The 21,191-nt window shown below is 34.8% G+C and overlaps 2 protein-coding genes across 3 annotated transcripts in view; one reads left to right on the top strand and one right to left on the bottom strand.

Annotated features, from left to right (window-relative positions):
* The first annotated feature begins 1,878 nt into the window (after positions 1-1,878).
* LOC144841510 (stromelysin-1-like) overlaps positions 1,879-21,191 on the top strand; it is a 66,021-nt gene continuing 46,708 nt past the window's right edge. The window contains exons 1-9 of one of the 2 annotated variants that reach the window (XM_078697865.1): positions 1,879-2,136; positions 6,575-6,765; positions 7,118-7,349; positions 7,777-7,935; positions 8,309-8,494; positions 8,842-9,017; positions 9,573-9,714; positions 10,249-10,765; positions 11,425-11,543. In XM_078697865.1, the coding sequence (XP_078553991.1) occupies positions 1,908-2,136; positions 6,575-6,765; positions 7,118-7,349; positions 7,777-7,935; positions 8,309-8,494; positions 8,842-9,017; positions 9,573-9,714; positions 10,249-10,469 (1,536 nt within the window). In that variant the 5' untranslated portion in view covers positions 1,879-1,907 and the 3' untranslated portion in view covers positions 10,470-10,765; positions 11,425-11,543. Of the gene's footprint in view, positions 2,137-6,574; positions 6,766-7,117; positions 7,350-7,776; positions 7,936-8,308; positions 8,495-8,841; positions 9,018-9,572; positions 9,715-10,248; positions 10,766-11,424; positions 12,723-21,191 lie in introns of those variants that run through there. The other variant, XM_078697864.1, reaches the window with a different exon arrangement.
* LOC144841508 (NXPE family member 3-like) lies at positions 12,636-18,033 on the bottom strand. The gene is made up of 4 exons (XM_078697861.1): positions 17,757-18,033; positions 16,264-17,042; positions 15,619-15,680; positions 12,636-15,198 (listed from the first exon to the last, which is right to left on the bottom strand). Exons 1-4 carry the CDS (start codon positions 17,865-17,867, stop codon positions 14,339-14,341), a joined length of 1,812 nt encoding a protein of 603 aa, XP_078553987.1. The 5' UTR covers positions 17,868-18,033; the 3' UTR covers positions 12,636-14,338.

The following is a 21,191-nucleotide window of genomic DNA, read 5'->3' as shown; positions in this document are numbered from 1 at the left end:
TGAAAATGTGTTTGCTTGCCATAATTAAGGCATTAAAACAACAAAGAAAAATACATCAAATCGCAAAAGGCAATGATAGAATACTATTTAGACGTCTATGTTAAAATACTGTAAAAAATACTGTTAAAAAACTATTAAAAAATGCGGATTGCAAAAACGCCATATCAGTACCATATCTGGGAATATCACTGCCATATTTGGCACATCACACAAACTAGACTGATACTAATAGTGTAGACATAGCTTTAGAAAGTTATGTTACGCGCTCGTAAATTTTCGCAGATAGATTTGTGCCATCTTTTCCGGTTGTTACTGACGTTGTTTGTTAGTTATGTTATAATTCTGGGCCTATTTAGAGTAACGCATTGATTATCTAGAAATTGCCTGATGTAATCTTGTCCCCATTGTAATAATATTTTTGATTATTTGTGGCCTAATTCCTAAGTGATTTAACAGATAAATAAATATATTCAAATATTTCATAATCCTGTGTGTCTGACAGGTGATTTACAATTGTTACCTTCCGCACCGGATTTTGGTCGATAGTTCTTTTGAAAGTTAAACGATGTGTGAGATAATTAGGGATTTATTAACGGACTGTTAATTTATGTTGTGTGCATGCGGTTAGCCTACAGGTTAGTTCCGCATACACCGGACACTACGTATTGAAGCACCGGACACATCGTATTCAATCGTGTACCTTTAGGCCCATGATTTAACCGTTCTATTTTCCATCACTAGTTTCGGTTCATTGTTTTCTGATTAAATTATGAATAATTAATTTTTCATTTTAATGTATTTTCCCTTTTATTTTACCATGTATTGTTAAAGGAATTGATGGATTAGACTTTATAATTTTCGTAGCGGCCGACTGTCGTTGGCAGCGAAATCGTGACGCCTCGCATGTGAACACGATATACCTTATTCTATTTTTTTTAAATTATACTGTAGGCATATAACAAATGATGATATAAATTTAAATGGAAAGACACTAAACTGTACTTGATATTGATGGACAACAATTATTATGTCACGCTTTAGTTAATCCGTGTTACGTACTTTGGTGCACTGCACTGAACATAACTATTTCGGGTTTTTTTTAAATATTGAATAATAATAATAATAATAATAAAGATTTCTAATGCGCACTTCTCCACCAAAGGTGATCAATGTACTTAATTGATTTCTTTATTTTAAGTGTTTAGCTGAACTGGAAAATGTTTCTGCCGTTAATGACAACTCACGTCTGAACTTATAAGAAAGCATTATTTATTATTTTAAAATGGGATAAATAAATTACTAAAAATGTGTAAACTAAACTAGAATGAACTTGCGATGTGATGAGATAATTCTATTAATCCATCAACATGTGTTCCGTTGATGCATTGCTATATTTAAAAGACACTTATCAATGACCATATTTCAACTTAAATACAGGGCGTTTATATAAAAATGCATTTAAACTACAGTAATCTAAGCTAGGCCCTATTGTTAATTAATTACTATATGTTCCAGGCACTACCTGTTGAGTCGATTACCTTCTGTATTTAGAAAATATACTCATTTATTACCGGGCCTAATACCCAAATAAGGTATCATGTCTGGTAGGTGTACCTGGAATAGCGCCCATCCAGGATCTGATCTCCGACAACATAATAATATCGCTATCAATAGGATTTTCTATTTTCGGAATTTATTTAAAAGTTGAGTCATTGATGGTAAAGTTATTCATGTGTGAACGCTGGTTTTGCCGCGTATATAAACACGATAAATGTCAACACTAAAACATTACGGTATCCTAGATCAAGTGTGCATAACACAACGCGAACAAATTGAATCTTAGTATTTCATAGCCATTATTTTTTTTGCAAATCGCGAGATTTCCAGTAACCCATATAGTAAATTTAATGATGTATTACACGTATAGCAGTCGAGTATTATTAGGCCTACTAGTTATGACTCTTATTAGTGGGTTTAGCGCAGCTCCTGTGAACAATCAACTTCGGCAAGCAGAGAGATTTCTGATGAAGTGCGGTTACCTGGCAACAGTTGCAGAGGAAGATCAGCACTATAACGATGACTTCATCATCAGTGCTCTTGCTAGGTTCCAGATGACTGTCGGACTTCCAGCAACCGGTAAGAAACTATTTTGTACATACTTTATTTCAAGTTTCATTTTTATTTTGTATTTATGTTTTGTTGGGTCTTTCTGAGACAGGCCTTGGCCTCTAAGTCTGATCCAAATTAATGAAATCATTATTTGTTTATATTTTTTACATTGTTTAAGTTTTCATTAATTGAATAAATGTGAAATGAAATGGAAAAAGAAAAAAAAAAAGTTTTCTTCTTTAAAGCTTAGTTCCCACTTGGACGCAACGCAAGCAATTCGACCAATGATAACGCGATGCATCATGCGAAATGTCGCTTGTGATTGGTCAACTCACCGTCCTTGCGTTGCGTCCAAGAAGTGGGAACCAAGCTTAAGAGGTTGACACTGTATAAAGTTTCTCTGGAGCACCTTCATCAACGAAGCATGCCACTTTTTCAAAAGAGGCGTTTAGGCCTATTATATGGCCTAGACTAATTTTATATCTCCATGGCATAAGCCATATCAGAAAATAACACGCATCTCATTCCTGATGATCAAGTAAAGATTGTTTTTAAGCTAGTTAAAGTGTTATACTATGTGATTTACTTTAGTCATGGCAAAATATCGGCAGAGGAGGAAAGGAGGGGGGTGCTGCATTTAAAAGGTCTAATAAGAGCTACAAATCTATATCGAAAAAGAAATGTTTATTTAGTCTCCACGTTTTTTCATACATTCTAAATTATATAATTATATTGGATTATAAACAGAATAATAAATACTCTCCGGTAGTCTAATGTAGGAAAGAAGTCTTCTGTAGATTGTAGTAAAGCTTGGTTCCCACTAGAGACCAACAGGCGCAGACACGCGCAAGCAAGTTGACCAATCAAAAAACAATTCGAATAATCCATCGCCCATGATTGGTCAAATCACTTACGTTGCGCTTACGTAATCGTTTTTCGTAACTAGTGCGAAACCAAGCATAAACCGTACAAGTAATTTTTAGTTATTCATACGTTTTAAAATGTTACCAGGAACAGAAATATTAATTTTACTAGTTTACCTGATAATAGGCATACTCGTATCTAGGTCATTGTGATTTTGGTAGAAAACAATTTAATTTTAGTAAAGCACCGTGTTTCATGAGTCCCAAACAGGTTATTTTCGTATTATTATCTAATCCATGACTTAGACTATAATGCAAAATTGGAGGATTTCCAAATACGAAAATAGATATTGTACAAACAATGAATAAACAATATCAATGGAAAGTCATCCAAGCAGAATATACGCCGAAAAACTTTATACTAGATTTGAAATGTAAAAATACTTTCTATTGTATGCAGAAGACAAATTAGAAATCTTATTGTTCACTTGGTAAATTTTAACAGTTTCTTTTTTGACATTTCCGTTACCTTTTCAAAACAAATTCCAGAACAGAAAGAAGATTCAGAACCCGATATTGCCTAATTGTTATTATTTCATAACTGTAAATAAATGCCAATCCAACGCACACGATAGATAATGGAGATGTTTTACATCTTCCTGATTAGATTAATAATTAGAGTAGGCCTATAATTATTACTTCAGTACTGAGCCAACAGTATTGATAGTCTGTGTGTACATAGAGTACGGTAAGCCTCTTATTAGTCAGGTGGCTTAACAACACATTTTGAGGAAATCGTGACACGGTGGACAAAAGCGCCAAATTTGGCATGGAGCTTCGTTGGGACCTACCAATTGATTTTTGCCTAGGAGAGCCACTCTGGTCGTCATTTATTTTTCAAGATGGCGGCCAAAATCCAAAATGGCCGCCAATAAATTGGAAAATCACATTTTCATTTGTTGCAGAAGTCACATATAGGCAAATGAACTATCAACACATAAGTATTCATGTTCATTGAAACATATTTTAGACATGTTGCATGACATGGGTCATTCGTTGTTAAGATGGTGGCCAAAATCCAACATGGCTGCCAGTAGCCTAAACTGGAATATCATTCTGGTTGCAGAAATCGCATAGGTATTAAACGAAGTAGGAAAACATGGAGTAATCATGGTCATTGAAACATATTTTAGACATGGTACATAGTTATAACCAGTTCAGTTTCTGTAACCACATAAAATGTGGTATTTTTGGGAAAATTAGGATTGAGGGCGCTGTTCAAAAGTAAAAAGTACAGTTTTTTACCTGTAACTAATTAAGTTTTTGTCAGAATATTTTTTAAATGGTCTTATTTGATAGATAATTACATTTTCTCTATATTAAAGAAAACAAATTTTACATTAAATATCCATAGTTCAGATAAATTTACGTTAATTGCCTAAAATCAGCAAATATAACACATTTTAATACATAACAAATACTATTGGATGTTAAAAAATTACAAATTTAGTTATCATAAATAGGATTCTTTTACATTTTCATAGAAACTGTTTTATTATAAAACATATAAATATATATTTTTCTAACAATTTCTCATAAAAAAACTTTTACGACCACTAGTTTTCGAGATATAGAAATGTGTACTACCAGTACAGGTCAAAAATCAATAACAAGAATCTGGGTCAGTTTCTTGGAAAAGTTTGTATTAGACTGAATAGAAACATCCATCTTCTGATTAATTTCAGACCTATTTAAAGTTTGTCCAACTGTTAGTTACTAAGTTATATGACATGTAGGTCAAAGGTCAAAAATACCAAAAATCATACTTCCGGCCATTTTGTGACAAATTTTTCCATTAGGAGGAATATTAATATGCATCTTCCTAATAATTTGACACTAAAATTATTTAATTTAATGTAAGCGTTGCGGAGATATGGTTATTTTCTTTTCAATTGGAATAAAATCTTCAAATTGAGGTCAAAGGTCAAAGAAAAACTTTAGAAATTTGATAACATGGGTTTTTATAACTAGCATGGTTTATCAATTTATAAAATGCAATGCTTGCACTTTCCTTCTGATTTGCAGACTAAAATACATTAGGAATGGACTATTTGTGACTTTGTAAACGATTATATGTATTTCAATTTCAATGGCTACCATTTTTTATTTTTGGGCGCCATCTTGGAACTCACTTTATATAATATTTCCTGAATCGGTTTTACTGACCTCAGAAATTCTTGATTCAGTACATTATTTGTCTATTTGTAACTTTTACAGCCAGATATATATGATATACCAATTTACTGGCAGCCATTTTGGATTTTGGCCGCCATCTTGGAAAATCGGAAGCTGATCGGGTGGCTCCTAGGGAAAAATCAATTAGTACGTCTAAAAGAAGCCTCATGCCAAATTTGGTGCTTTTGTCCACCGTGTAACGTTTTAGTCGCTAAGCCACCTGACTATATGGGCTTCTTTCGGTTCCAAGAACGGGAGGCTAATACCTTTCGATATAACCGCCTTTTCTAATATGTGCGCACAGCCAACAAGACATGGGTTCGAATCCCACCGCTGCCAATATTCTTTTACAATCTACAAGAGTACTGGGACATATTTACAAATTGTTCTGCTGACCTAAAACTTCACTATTTACTTGATGATTTATTTTCTGAGAATGCCACACTTGGTTCAATTTTTGACAAGTTTTGTAAGATTTATTTAAAAGACTCTTGGAAAAAACGAACTGAAATTTTAAATAACCCTGCAAATAATGTTTAAATTGTTTTTTTTTGTTGTATATTAATTGCTTTTAATTTGTACCAACTTTATTATTATGTAAGTATAGTAGTTGAGCTACTTTTTCAGTGAGACTAGATCTCTTATTCGTCATGTTATTTTGTTTTTTTTTCTTTTTAATTTTGCTTTGGATGCACCGTTAGGTATTGTCTAACGTGTGCCACTGTTACTCAAGTGATTCCATTAAATTGTATTGTAATTGTATTGACATCAGGAGGAAAGTTCTCTCTTGTACAGCCATACATTGAAACATATTTTTATATATCGAGATTTAGGCAAATTGCCAAGGATGACCAAGCGAATTTATTCACTATCCTTCTTAAATGTGGCAATCCTGTTCACAAAGACAAAGACAAACATTATTTATAAGATGCTCTACACATGCTCTTATTACAAGTGTTTGGGTGTGGAGTTATAAATTGTTCTTAGAAAATAAATCCTAACACTGACAGGACTTGAACCCTTGGATTGGTATAGCCGCGCATCATAACTACCAATCCACAAATCCAATATGCCTATTATTATTATTATTATTATTATTCATAATTTTATGATTGATACTTCATTAGAATAATAGTGACGGGGCACATTTTTTTAAATTCCAGCTCCATTGAAAATTAAATGCTATATCACTAGATTATCCTGTTTTTATTTACCTTCTTTGTATATTCCTACCACTGTGTAAAGTAACGTTTATAGACCTCTATATTACATATTTATGTCTGAAATAAAGTAAGAGTGAGTGAATGAACAAATAACTTTTTTTCTCAGCTTGCTAACATGGTTAAATTTAATTTTCCTTTTTTTAGGAACTTTTACAGAAGAAACATTCGTTCGAATGGAAAACATGGAGTGCAATAATGGAAGGAAGAGAAGGAGGAGAAGTTCGATCCCTGTCACATACAGGTGGTCCTCTAATGAGATCACCTGGGACATAGCCAGTTATTCAAAATGGCTTAAAAACAGCCAGGTTGACGCGACAGCAGAACAGGCTTTACAGGTACATTAGTGGTTTAGGTTCAAGACGGGGAGATGGCGTTCTATACGTATAATACTGGAGCTGGAATCATATTGTAAATCCTCTTTCGAAAAGAAGTCCATCTCGACAAAAAGCCCACCTCTTTAGTTTACAATATCTAGAAAAGAAACCTAAAAGGAAGCCTGTAGGCCTATATAGTTTAGTCAAATTGAAACGCTTACTGGTGGATTAACTAGGGACAGTCTACTATACTATACTATACAGTCTACTAAATGTAGCGCAAACGATATTAGTTGCAGGATAGACTCACTTCAGCCGTGCAATACATGTCACGTATATTTATCGTAATCATCTGTTAATTAATTCTATTTAGATGTGGTCAGATGCAGCGGACTTGACCTTTAAACGGGTGCGAGGTGAATCAAACGTTGACATCAAGATATCCTTTGTCCAGGGAGTTCATGGAGATGGTATCAACTTCGGTGGAAGAAACAGAGCCGTTGCGCATGCGTTTTATCCACCTTCATCATCATCAAACACGAACCCACTATTGGGGGATGTGCACTTGTACGATGGCGTCGTGTGGACTGTAAATAGTGCTACAGGTAAGCCCACAGTTATGTAAGAAATTATCACCCTTAAAATAGGACCTATGACACTACGAAGCCACGGCGCGCTCCATGGCGTAAACCCGTACAATTAAATAATTAATTTCTATCTCTTCCATGGTTAAAAAGCTTGAACGTAAAAAACAGGTCGGCTTATATCGCAACGTTTATTTTCCAAAATTTCCAAAAAATAGCAGATTACATCGTTCTATTTTTGAATGAGTATAGTAACATCAATTAAAATGATGATGTGAAGCCATCAACCACTGGCGGACAAGGTATGGGTTCTACACAAGGAAAGCCCCGACTCATTTTGATTTTTAAAGATACATTATTGTCGAGATAAATTGAATTGGTAGTCGGGTTGAAACATGACCAACCGAACGTATTTTAATTTTTTTTTAAATAAAATTTGTTTTTGTAGGCAATAGTCTGATGGTGCATCTCCTGCATGAGATTGGCCATTCCATTGGTATCGAACATTCCAGCAACATGAATGACGTTATGCACAACCCACCACCAGCTTACCACTCAGACATACAATTGTCTGAAAATGACAAAGAAGCGGCAAGAGAATTATACGGTAAGCTTATAGGCCTATCAGATCAAGAGCAGTAAACAGTTCATTTCACGCCGCGACCGCATTTGCAGAAAGCTAGCAATCTAGGAAGCAACGCAAGGACGTAAGCTCAACGCAAGTAATTATGCTTGTTTTCCCAGTAGGACACAGCGCGAGGACGTATACGCGCAACGAAGGGGATTTGTGTGACCAATCACAAGGGCGACGGATTTAGAACTCAATTGATTACGTCTACGTCCTTGCGTTGCGTCTCTAGTGGAAACCAAGCTTAAACTTGATTTGTGCCACAGTGCGCACAAAAATTCACTAACTTGTGTGTGTTTATTTTTATGGTGCGCCAATTAAATACCTTTTTTGATTTCTTTCATAATCGCAGGTGCCCCAACAGAGAATCCGGAATTTCCAGAAAACCCCATTGCACCACCGGAGGTGAATCCCCCGACCACACGCACACCTATAGTAGTGAATCCCCCGGTGGTTACCCAGGCTCCTCCTCCAGACTGCATTGAATCGTTTGATGCTGCCACACAGATGCTTACGGGAGAGATTATTTTCACTAGAGGTACAGTATATACATTTCTTATTATCATAATAATGCAATCTAAAGCTTAGTTCCCACTAGCAACGTAACGCGCAACCTCAAAACGTAAGAAAATGACCTTCCAATAATTGTGTTTTCCCCCGCTTGCGTGAAATCAAACCTGCGATCTTTGCAGCACTGTTGCGTCGTCGTTTCTCACTCGTGATTACGTAATACAGCACTTTGCGTCAATAAGTCGCTGCGTTACGTTGCGTCGCTAGTGGGAACCACGCTTAATAGTCTTATGTTAGTTAAATTTTATTTTTAAGTTCATATATTTTGAGTATTTCTGCTTCAGTTTGTAACAAACAAAATGTTGTACTTTGTAGGTAACAATATGTGGAAAATAGGCCTAGATGATATCTTAAACAATAACATTATAAAAGACCCTCCGGTACCAAATTCGTCGATATTTCCAGGATTACCCGGCGACATTGATTCGTCAATGACAGTGCCGGACCGCGTTGAATGGAGAAGCATAGCTGGAAAAACATATTTCTTTAAGGTAGGTTAATTTTTCTATTCTTCAAGATACTTTAATGTATAATGTATAATAGGAAGATTATAAATCGGGTGTAAACTATAAAACTTTCGTTTGATTCCTGTTCCTAAGGACGTGCGTAATGGGGTATTAAAATAACCAGAATTGGCCTACTCTGAGAATGTTTTAAACTAATCCTAATTTTAAATCGAACCGAGAGAGATTTGGGTCACCGAGGGTTTGTGAGAATGTATCGAAATGATCGGAAGTGTACTGGGAAGGTTTTAAACTACTTTAAAAAAAGGAGGGGTTTGGTTATGTAGGGTTGGTCGGGTGAGGTATCTAAAAGGTTTTAAACTACAGTACATTTGAAAACTGCCACGAAAAGGGGAGCGGTGAACAGTGGAAGTTTTGTTTTCCAACAATATTTGGTGATCAATCCAGCCGAAGCTGATCATTAGGTACCCTCACAAAAATAACATTTGACAAGACATTAACATACAACAATTACGAATTAGTAAACAATAACGATAAATAGGTCTACCGTCGGTGCTAATCAGTTTACTGTCTTTTTTACAGGGTAACCAAGTGTGGCGGTATACAGGTTACAGCCTAGATACCGGTTATCCATCGACGATTAAACAAGAATTCAACATGGATTATCCCATGATAGACGCTGCCTTTTCGCTTGGTGACACGCTAGGCCTTTATTTCATTACCGGTATGTACGTTATAATATTACTAATATATGAAGGCAATTATCTTTTTTTTACATTCATAATTCATACAATACTGGTTGGACGATGTTTTTGCTGTTATGGATGGAAATCTGTAATATCCCTAAATCAAATAAAAATGATAGTAGGACCGATATAAAAACACTGCATTTAAATAATACAGAAAACAGCTAAGTTTGAATAATTGAAAAAAATTGTTAAAATGTGACAGGAGAAGATGCTTAATTTAAGCCACGGTCTTCCTAGAAGCCACGTTTCTTGGAAAACGGCGCCGTTCAATTCTGTATACTATTATGCAACAACACGAGAAAAAAATCAACAGAAGGCATAGATGGCGTTTCCTGAACAGAATGTAGAAATACCCGAGCACATATCAATCAACAACAACTGAGTGTCCGTTATGAGGGTCAAAGACAAGGCATTTTTTTTAGTTTTCAAAAGTGCAAAAAGGACTGTGCGAAAGATCAGATCACGCTACTTAATTTAAAATTACAATTTAACTTTTGTTTCTTTTTTAGGTGATCAATACCGTCTTCAAACACCATATATTTACATCGAAAACCTGCCTACCAATAGTTTCACTGGTTTCACCACCAATGCTGCAGCTGCCATTAATGTACTTATTGATGGAAATGACGTTATGTACTTGTTTGGAGAAGACGGTAACCATTACGAAATAATGCCTCCTAACTGGTCTGTAATTTCGTCTAGTTCAACCAATCTTCCGTGCAATAATTAATAGTTAAATAGTATTTAATAGTATTTATTTATTTAATTTATAAATTCCAAGGATACGCTAGTTCGGATGTTTATAGCTGGCCTATAATACACATCCTTTTTAGAATAAATTATATACACAGTGTCATAACTTATTTCGATTATATCATACTCTATCATTAATATTAACGACAAAAATGAAGTATAGGCCTACTGTCTCCATAACAAAATAATCATCGACATGTTGCTGTCAGATGGTGATTTAGTAATTGTCACGTTGTGAGTAATTGTCACTAACGTTGTCATGTCACAAATGTTGTCAGTAATTGTCAAAACGTTGTCAGTAATTGTCACTAACATTGTCAGTAATTGTCAAAACGTTGTCAGTAATTGTCACTAACGTTGTCAGTAATTGTCAAAACGTTGTCAGTAATTGTAACAAATGCTGTCAGTAATTGTCACAAACGTTGTAACTAATTGTAACAAACGTTGTTAATAATTGTAACAAATGTTAGTAATTGTCACTAACGTTGTTAGTAACTGTCACCAACGTTGTTAGTAATTGTCACAAACGTTGTTAGTAATTGTCACCAACGTTGTTAGTAATTGTCACAAACGTTGTTAGTAATTGTCACCAACGTTGTAAGTAATTGTCACTAACGTTGTTAGTAATTGTCACAAACGTTGTTAGTAATTGTCACCAACGTTGTAAGTAATTGTCACTAACGTTGTTAGTAACTGTCACCAACGTTGTTAGTAATTGTCACCAACGTTGTTAGTAATTGTCACCAACGTTGTTAGTAATTGTCACAAACGTTGTTAGTAATTGTCACAAACGTTGTAAGTAATTGTAACAAGCGTTATCAGTTATTGTCACAAACGTTGTCAGTAATTGTCACCAACGTTGTAAGTAATTGTAACAAGCGTTTTTAGTAATTGTCACCAACGTTGTAAGTAATTGTAACAAGCGTTTTTAGTAATTGTCACCAACGTTGTGAGTAATTGTCACAAACGTTGTCAGTAATTGTCACCAAGGTTGTGACGTTTTGTTAAAATTATGATTATATTATTATGCCACAGTGAGGCATGTTTCTTTGTTTCTTAAAGTTTATATGTAAACCTATGTTTAACAGTACATGTGGACGTGTATACGTGAGTATCTCCTTTTGAGAGACACTTGAAGTTACCATAATATTATAGCAATCACTTTTATTAAAATTATGCAAAAATGTAAATAGGCCTATTATGTTTACGCATTCTAAAATTGCTTAGAATTACATTATCTTATTTGTATGACATGAGTTTCTCCCTATTTCAAGAAAAATGTAACTGTGTATAGACACCTGAAGAATCCCAATTGTTATAAATTATTAATATATTATTAAAATATGTAACTGCAACGTACTGTCCTCGGATTACCGTGTTACGTGCCTAGACAGTGAGTAAGGTAAAAACACCTGTATTTTACGTCTGTGGTTTTCCCAATTGGGACCACTCGACTCTGTAAGTTGACCGTATAAACTAAGCTATTATTAAAGTTGGTCAGACTTGAAATATATCCCGTGATTTCCGTAACAAAAAATGTCTAGGCCTAGAGTACTGTAATCAGTCATAACCAATAGGCAGAAGATACATTGGGGGAGGTATGAATGCAGTCCGATGGAGGTAGTGGTGGCCTACAATAAGAATTATATAACCATGGGGGCCTTACAAATCCAGTAATAGTTTAATTCAATTAAATTCAATTTATTTGGTCAAACACAATAAACATGACTTAAAATTTGCCTTACAGGTTACGATATAACACAGAAAAAATAAAAATGATAAAATGGGTAAAAATACTGACTATTATTGCATCACAAAAAGAAGTTGAAATCCAAATGCAACATGATCATAACAATATAAAAAGGAGTAGAAATACAGACAATATAGCAATTGGTAATAAAATAAGTAGAAAATATCATTAAAAAGGTAAAAATACTGATAGATATAATATCATAAAAATGATGGTAGAGACTGACAATTTATAAGTAGAAAAATTCACCTGACAAAGTTTACATTAAAACGAATTACGTAATCGATTTGTTTTCGTTATTGTAAGAAAACGAATTCTTCTATGAAACAAAACATATTTATTATTGCATTTTTTGTTTTTAAATACATTGTATAATTAATTAGAATATTTATTTAATATTTTTCAAGAAAAGGTGCATAATGTACTATAACATTTCATAATAATGTATACATTATTTTTAAATAAACTATTTTTACTTTAGATATTATCGCAGTATTGTTCTGTGTTGTAGTTACGTTGTGCTAATTTGGCATGTTCATACTGTAGGCTACATTTTTTAATAGTGTCAGATTTCATAAAAAATACTGATAAAAAACATAATCAATGTTGGGATACTTAATTCCTGTTTCCTGAATTAATTTATTATTTCGGAAATATTAGTACATTTTGGAAGTGGAATTACAAGTTTAGCCTTCAGAATCAATATTTGAAATCTTTATGTTTTGAGTAAATCATATCAGTGATGACCCAGTTTATGAGTAATGTTCAGCACAGTTTGATACATTCCTGAAACACAGTATAAACCCCTATATTATCGTCAATTTTACTGTAAAGTGACCTCTTAATAGTGGTGACTGACCCCAGAATATAGGGGGTGTGTAATCACGAGTTTCCAGTGGCCAATTCAGGCTTATAGGGGAGCGCTAAAGTATATTATTATTAATAGTATATCAAAAGTGGATATAAACAATTACTAGATCATAATTTCATTATAGCTGTCAAAAGTGAAAGGAGGCCTAACCCAAGAGCACATCCAACACCCCCGGCCAGTCCCTGGGTTACCGTATACCAGCGATATGTGAGTAGGCACACTTTTGAAACTGGCAATACCTGACAATAAAAAATTATTTTCTACGGAAATTGCCAGTGACTAAATCCCGTATGCAAAACCCGAATTGAACCCCTAACAGTGTTTGTATAATCACAAATTCATCTGATAAATTAACTTGTATATAAATCAGGCCTTGAGTAATAATTTTTTTACCGCGAACCACGGATGTTTTTCAACTAAAAATCGTAGACATACATTGTTGAAATAGACGCACAATGACAATAATCGCATTTTCGGCTGTCTAATAATACAGTACACTTTAAAATTTAGACTACACATATTGTATAAGTTAATATTATAATATTAACGTTTACACTACCCAAGGACAAATCAGTTAGTCTCCAATACAGAGCAAATTGACTATAGTGTGTCACTATTAAACGTAGATACCGTTTACGGCATATTCACAGTAGGCAAATGCACGTTAGAGCATTAGTGGTGTCTCTTATTTCCAAATGCCGTGACTATCCAAAAGTATTTAAAGCAAACGTAGTTTTCGTAAATACAGATATAGTCTTTGTTGAAGAAAAGCTTGGTTGAGAAAGGTCCACCATGTTGAATTTATATTAGTGAGTGCAGTACAGTATTGGATTACTGTATCGTAATTATTTCCCCATTTACCTTCACATCTCCATCCACATATCTCCTCTTCCCTCTCGTCCCATTATCAGTCAACATTGAAGCGTAAAATCAGCGCTTGACTTTGTGTTTCTGAATAATTCGTGAATGAACTCCTCTGTACACGACTACAGAAATAATTAGTAGAATGGGGAATATATAGCTTTATTTGTCCACCTGGTGTACCTCGGGTGGTAAAATTGAGTCTCAACTTTCATCTTTCACTGCTTGTCTTGCTTTTTGTTTCGATTATAGGCCTAATTACCTATCACGGTACTCTTTATGTTGTCCAGGATATTGAAAAACTTAATAAACGAGTGAGTTAGACCCGCTAAATGAAGTTTTATCACAATCAATTGTGTGGTTGTCAGGTGGAACCATTCCTTTTACTTGAACATACGTATGACAGCATCATTTTAATTTCTTCTCGTACAACTAGGTCATGTGGGTGAACGTTAGACCCCGTATGGTGACAATTTGTCATATCCCAAACATCTATAATCACAATATTCGGAACATCTTTCAGAACGTCACGCATGATACCATCCAATTTCATTACATACCAATCACTAAAATTAATTGTAGATGTTGGAGTGTAAGCGAAAGACCGCGTATTAGCAGATTTAATTATCACTAGCGTTTCTGGACTGCGTTGATAAAGTCTAGTCAACGCGTTTCGAACGCATATGAGACGCGATTGATAATCGTCCAATGTTACTCCTGTAAAATGTGCCCACATATTTAAAACAACCACTGTGTTTTTATCCGCTCTTAGTTTATCTATTTCATTGAACTCGTATTGTATATTCTTAACTAGCATCCAAGTGTTTCGAATTGGAAGACCATGATGGAAAAACCTAGACGTAAAATTGTTCTTCGGATCCTGCGCCGCTAAAGGACCGACTTTATAAGTAGATTTATGTTCATAGAACGTGACGTTATTTAACGTCGGTAAATACTCCAATAGGAAGTTATACCATTGACGTAACGTTGAGTCTCCGTAAAAATATAAACGTTTGTTACGCAGACAAGACTGAACAGCTGCAATACTTAAGTATCTGGCGTTACATACGTTAGAATGCCACACGTCTCTATAATAAAATCCCGAAGTCATGCTGGATGTAGGCCTACTACCTCCTGCAGATGATAAGCCTGGATTTCTCACAGGAGGCCTAGGCCTACAGAAAGGTAAATGTGCTTTGCATAGATGGTAGCCTTCCAGTTGTTCTGAAAATAACAATAAGATTTATTCCGTAAGTTTTTACGTAGTCGTAACGGGATCCGATAAAGTTTGGGTTTAAAACTGTGTACCCGGAGCAATCCTTTAAATGGTAAAAAAAGTAAAAAAATGCCTTTTTATATGGATGGATTGTGATTGGTCCTTCGTGGTTCAACTTTATAACTGAAGTAGGCCTATTGACTGCAATATTAGCCTTACATTGTGTTAGTATCGTTGTCTAGCATCATATAATCATCATAATCATATCTATCTTTGTTAGTGTTGTTTTGATATCTTATTTGTAAAATAATGTTATTGTTTGAAGCTTTATAAAGTTATTGTATCATAAATTTGTGAAAGATGCCGCTGATCTAAAAGCGTATGCCAATATACTAATGAACTTTGTTAATAGTTAATAGTTTGCCTACCATTTGATTGCACTTTAACAGCCAATGGATGAAGACGTCTTAAAACTCTTCGGATGTACTTTCTGAAAGTTTAATAATCACATGATAATGTCATTCAGAGTACATGTCATTCGCCGGGAAGGGTGGATATTACCGAAGGTCATGACACTGTAATATTTGTTTTTATTAAAACATCTCGGAAATTAGCTTCTTTTTTAATTATCATTGTATGATTTTTAGCGGATGCATTGAGTAACGCTAAGTATATGCATTCGACGCTCAATGTCACCATGGGGGTAGGTCTACAATGTTTGATTGAAATACCCCCTATTGATATTAAGCCTATTCTCCTTCACCCTTCAAGCCCTAAACTGACTTGGCCCGTACCTTCCTGTAACAGTTTCAAGTGGTACCGAAGGGTTGTTCTGTTTTCCAGCTCGATTTTGGTATCAACATAGATTTGTTGGTTATTCTTGCTGAATTCAAAATGGTAAGTGCTACACTAAACATGGTATCATTGGAAAGGTAATAATAACACTGGTCATTTTATTCCATTACACCCATATCAATGTATAGTTATATAGTTATTTACATTTGTTAGTTTTTGTTTGTTTTTTTCTTTTTCGTTTTTTTTAGTGTTTTTTAACATGAATAGGCCTAACTTACGTTTCAAATGCGTCTTTCTCTCCCGGTAACAGTAGTTCATTTGTCAGTTTCTGTGTCAGTGCTGGGTTACCGTGGTGCTCTATCCAAGACGAACACGGTAGATTCTTTGGTTTTTCACAGAACCATGGTTGCCCGGATAATTCATCAGTAAAATTGCACAATGGTCGAGATGAATCCAAATGCATATGACATTTTGTGATTTTTATTTTATTCCCCGATTGAAACTTTCCCTCGTAAACCATCCGATATGGATTCTCGTGGTATATTCTTTTTACAATTCTTATAACTTCACTTGGAATCATTAGCGTCACTTCAATATTCACTAATCCTGTCCATGGTAACGTAAAATACGCGGAATACGTTCCATTCCCATGATCAATAATGTCTCCATTATTTGAAGAACTAGCATTTAAATTATCATTGTATATCCTGGCCCTGAAATAATCTCCACCATTTTGTTTAGGCCGGTTCCAGTCGTCACGTGCCTGTATAAAAACGTGTATTTTATCACATGTTACGTATTTATTTTTCAAGTCAATGATCTCATATTTACTTTTTCTTGGACTTGTTATTTGGGAAGTTAGAAGGGTTGTGTCAATATTGTAATTATCGCTGTAGGCTGGTAAATCATGGCCATATGTGTTGGAAGGAGGCGACTTGGGGCCCGTGGGGTACACATGACGTATAACGAATGGTGGATGTGTTGATTTCCTATCTGAATTTCTGTATTTCTCGTTGCTTGCGGATCTTGAAGGAAAACTTTTCTGATAAAATCCATTCTGTAATTAACAATAACATTGTGAAGTATTTAAATGTGGTTTTAAAATACATCAAAGATACATGACCTACATTAAACAACAAAAAGTTATACATTTTTTAAAGAAAAGAAAATATAATAAATTAATTAATGATCCAAAAATTAAAAAGCAAAAGGAGGAATTATTGTTTTGAAGATTATTCCATGTTTAGTTCACGACAAAAAAAAATTGTTTTTCTTTCCAGTTTCCAATGTTGTTCCGTTAATATAGGTGGAAAAATAACTATATCCAAATTAGAAGTATCAATGCTTTTATGTTCTATGTCATGGAGTAAAAAAATCGAAACCGGTATATTTATCAATGATTCTCAGTCATCGGATGTTAGTATAGTTACTAGCACAACGTAAGGATAATAACACGATAATGCACGACGACGATCAAACGTAAATGTTTGCAATTTATATCATGAGAGAGAGGCCACAATGAATTAATTACGAGCAATTATTTCAAAATACAGATAGACTCCTCTCTAACACACCGCTATTCAAACGATCAACGAAAGAAAATAAAGTTTTTGACACAATTATTATAAGTACGGCCAACTCCTTCTTGTTCCGGAGGTGATGGAGGCTGGGTGGGGGTGGTGGAGTACATTGTTGGGTCCCATATGGGTCACCTTCTCAAAGAACTACTAAAATTGAAAATCGGATGGTAACTATGCGCATATTTACTCACCAAAGATACTGTCATTCGTTGTACCCCCGTAGGCCTGTACGACTTATAACAAATACCGGACAGCAAAATCATACACACAAGAATGCATTTACGAACACCACCAGTACTCATATTTTTCCTGTTGAAATACAGTATTAGTGCTGAGTAAGTTCATCGTTAGACGACCGGTGTACATAACATCGAACCTATGAACAACTGATGTAGCGCGCACACAAACTATGCTCTGACGTCATGTTTAACACCCAGCATGCCTCCCAGGAGCGATGCTCTCTCGAAATTGAATAGGCCTATCTATCTGTGCTGTATCTTCTTTCAATCTGAGGTAAAGATAACATAAGAAGTATGGTAATGTAAACACAAAATTGATGGTGGCTTTAGTATTCTTATTTTATTATTATCATATCATTATTATTATTTACAACTACAATCAATAGTCTGGTATCCATTAAGACGCAACGCAATAACGTCGTCGTACGCGGTAGCGCAACGCAAGACCAATTACAAGCGATGGATTCAAATACTTTTACACGGAGCTGCATCATCTTTATTATCATTACTGGATAAATAAATCACATCATTACTATCAAGTATCTGTTCTAGGCATATTATAACTTGACCCGTATTTTCAACAGGTATAACACCTATTTCCCCGTCTGTCAGTTAACACGACGTGTTCTGCCCACAGGGACCCAATTCAACCCATATTATGATTTTAACGGCGCTCCATATACGGACAAATGAAACTAACACAAATTATATATAATCAGAAAAATGATTGAAGGAAGCGACCAATGATACCTGTTTCCGACGCATTATATGCGCATGCGCGTCTGCTTACAGGCGACGACTGGTCCTATTATTACATTTTCAGTTATTTCTTTGTGCAAATGGAATGACTGCGCAATTAGAACTATTATACAAGAATAACACGATTCAATATGAAAGTTCTTCCTGCATAGCAATTAAAAGATTGAAGAAACTAAAATATGAGGCGCCATGATCGTAAATTCTGATTAGTTGTAAATGGATCGCCTTGTTTTAATTTCCTTTCATAGGAGAGCTTTGAAATACACCAGGAACCAAGGGGCTTAGGCCTATCAAGAAAGGAGGGATAATTTGTCGGTTGACTTGAACTATCACATGGGCTAACGTATGTTATGTATTAGTCAGTGCCTAAAATGCATTGAGGATTAAGGATTTCCAATATGTGAATAGGTCATTAAATTAGACCTTAATCGACAATCCCACCCCGGAATTCACTGAAAACAGGAATCTCATGCCCAACCCAACAAAATGATTTCCTTTCTTTCGCGTTACGATAACATTAACATAATCGTATACTGCGAATTTGTTCAATCATGAATAAAATAATACCAATGATCATCAAAACAGGGTCTCAGTATCATAGAACTAAACATTACATTGTCGCGTCGTTATTTCCTTTCTTTCGCGTTACGATAAAATTAACATAATCGTATACTGCGAATCTGTCTTATTTCAATCATGAATAAAATATACCAATGATCATCAAAACAGGGCCTCAGTATCATAGAACTAAACACTATATTGTCGCGTCGTTATTGGAAAACTTGCGTTACAACGGAACGTCCAAAATAGTGTGTGAACCAAACCAAAGCGTTAGCGAATAATCATATCTTTCTACGTTTCAGAATGACGTCAACAAATTGCAATAACAAAGCAAACTTGTATTTTTGTAAGGAAAATGATAACGTCCAATGTCCGATCGATAGCTTAAGGCTCGGACTTAAACAATTATTTCGGACTTTCAATAATTATACGGTACGGTTTGTATATGTCCCAAACAGATTACGGAGAATGTATTCATAAAACATAGGCTATGGTCTAAAGTTTATGACATGCCTAAATATAGAATGCTTAGATAAGGTAACTTTACAGCAACATGGATATAAGATGAGAGTATAACAGTTGAATACGTCAATTCAATACAAAAAAACAACCATTTTCGCAACACAAACCTCTCGGATTGAAGAGAGTATTTTATAGTGTTCAATATAACCAAATGAGATACCTCTTTTACCTCTTCTTTTCCATTCTCTTCTGTCTATTCTTATACTGATCCCATGTTTCACTTACTGATCCCATAACTTTCAATATCCTATCTTTACATTCTATATTATTCTCTCATCTGCTATTAAACATGCTGACCTTGGACGTTTATATTTTACCGTGTGAATCTAAGCATTCTGTTTGTCCCATTTGTTTTATATAAACAGCTAGTTTTACCTCATTCATTGGTACCACCTTGTTGCATTTCTCTTTGTGTCTACGATTTTCCTCTAATGATAATACTGCCTCTATACTGGACACCGTGCAACAGCAAATATAATTATGTAACTTACCATGCAGTCTACTGAAATATTTACAGTTTATATCCCAAGTGAAACAAATAATGATCTCACACTATATTTGATCTAATCGTTTGCACGACGGTCAAATTCAAGACTTATAATAGAAATACGCATGTGCAAAGAATTTATAGGAATTCCCGCCAATCAGAATTACTTTCTATATTCACGGCACTTCCTGGTATTTGCTAGCTACAATATTGTAGAGAAGAATAATCAAAGAAATTGCATTTAAACTTCACAAACTTATATTATACCTCATCCCGACGTCTTCGTATGTATGAATTATTAAATTTTGTAAGGAAAATGTATTTGTATTCCCCTTTGAAATGTATAATTACTCTCAGCAACTGTTAAACAAAGTATGCAATTACCGAGAAGTCTGCTCTCGGCCAGCCAGTGAAAATGGCACTTAGACGCTTCCGTAGAAATAAGATAATAACTAATGATTAATGCGTTTTTTTTAATTATACAAAAGACGATATAGTGTAAGTAGACTATAAAAAATGTTATGAGTGCACACGATAGTAGATGAGCCTCCTTAGCCGACTGAACTTGTGTAATACGGACAAAATATATTGTGACTCGAAACAGCCAAGGCTGACATGCATGAGGCCCTCAACGCTTAAACAAGGCCAACAGCCATAAGCCGCGTGCTAAAACGCATAGTGATACCGGACCGACAGACAGACCGACCGACCGACATAGTGAACTATAGAGTCGCGTCCACGCGACTAAAAACGGAAACGATAGGCCTACAAATAGGCCTACGAAAAACAAGAAATAGAAAAACAAAAAAAAGAAAAAAAATAGACCAATAAAAATATATAAACACATCAGGCACAGAACATACATTCTAAACCGCCCGGTGATATACTGAAATTTAATTAATTAATTTGAAACGATAAAGATGAGGAAATCTGTGAGAATAAGAATATAAACTAGCTTTATAGCGCCCTCTAGAAAGCCATAAATGTTATTACGTAGTATCGATCGGAGTGCCATTGTGCCACAATACGTTCATTATTTCTACATACTCTATAGATCA

This window comes from Antedon bifida, chromosome 4, assembly GCF_963402885.1.
Source record: "Antedon bifida chromosome 4, ecAntBifi1.1, whole genome shotgun sequence".
Taxonomy (NCBI): domain Eukaryota; kingdom Metazoa; phylum Echinodermata; class Crinoidea; order Comatulida; family Antedonidae; genus Antedon; species Antedon bifida.
Note: the sequence above shows the minus strand (reverse complement) of the source record. Positions and strands in the feature narration are given on the sequence as shown.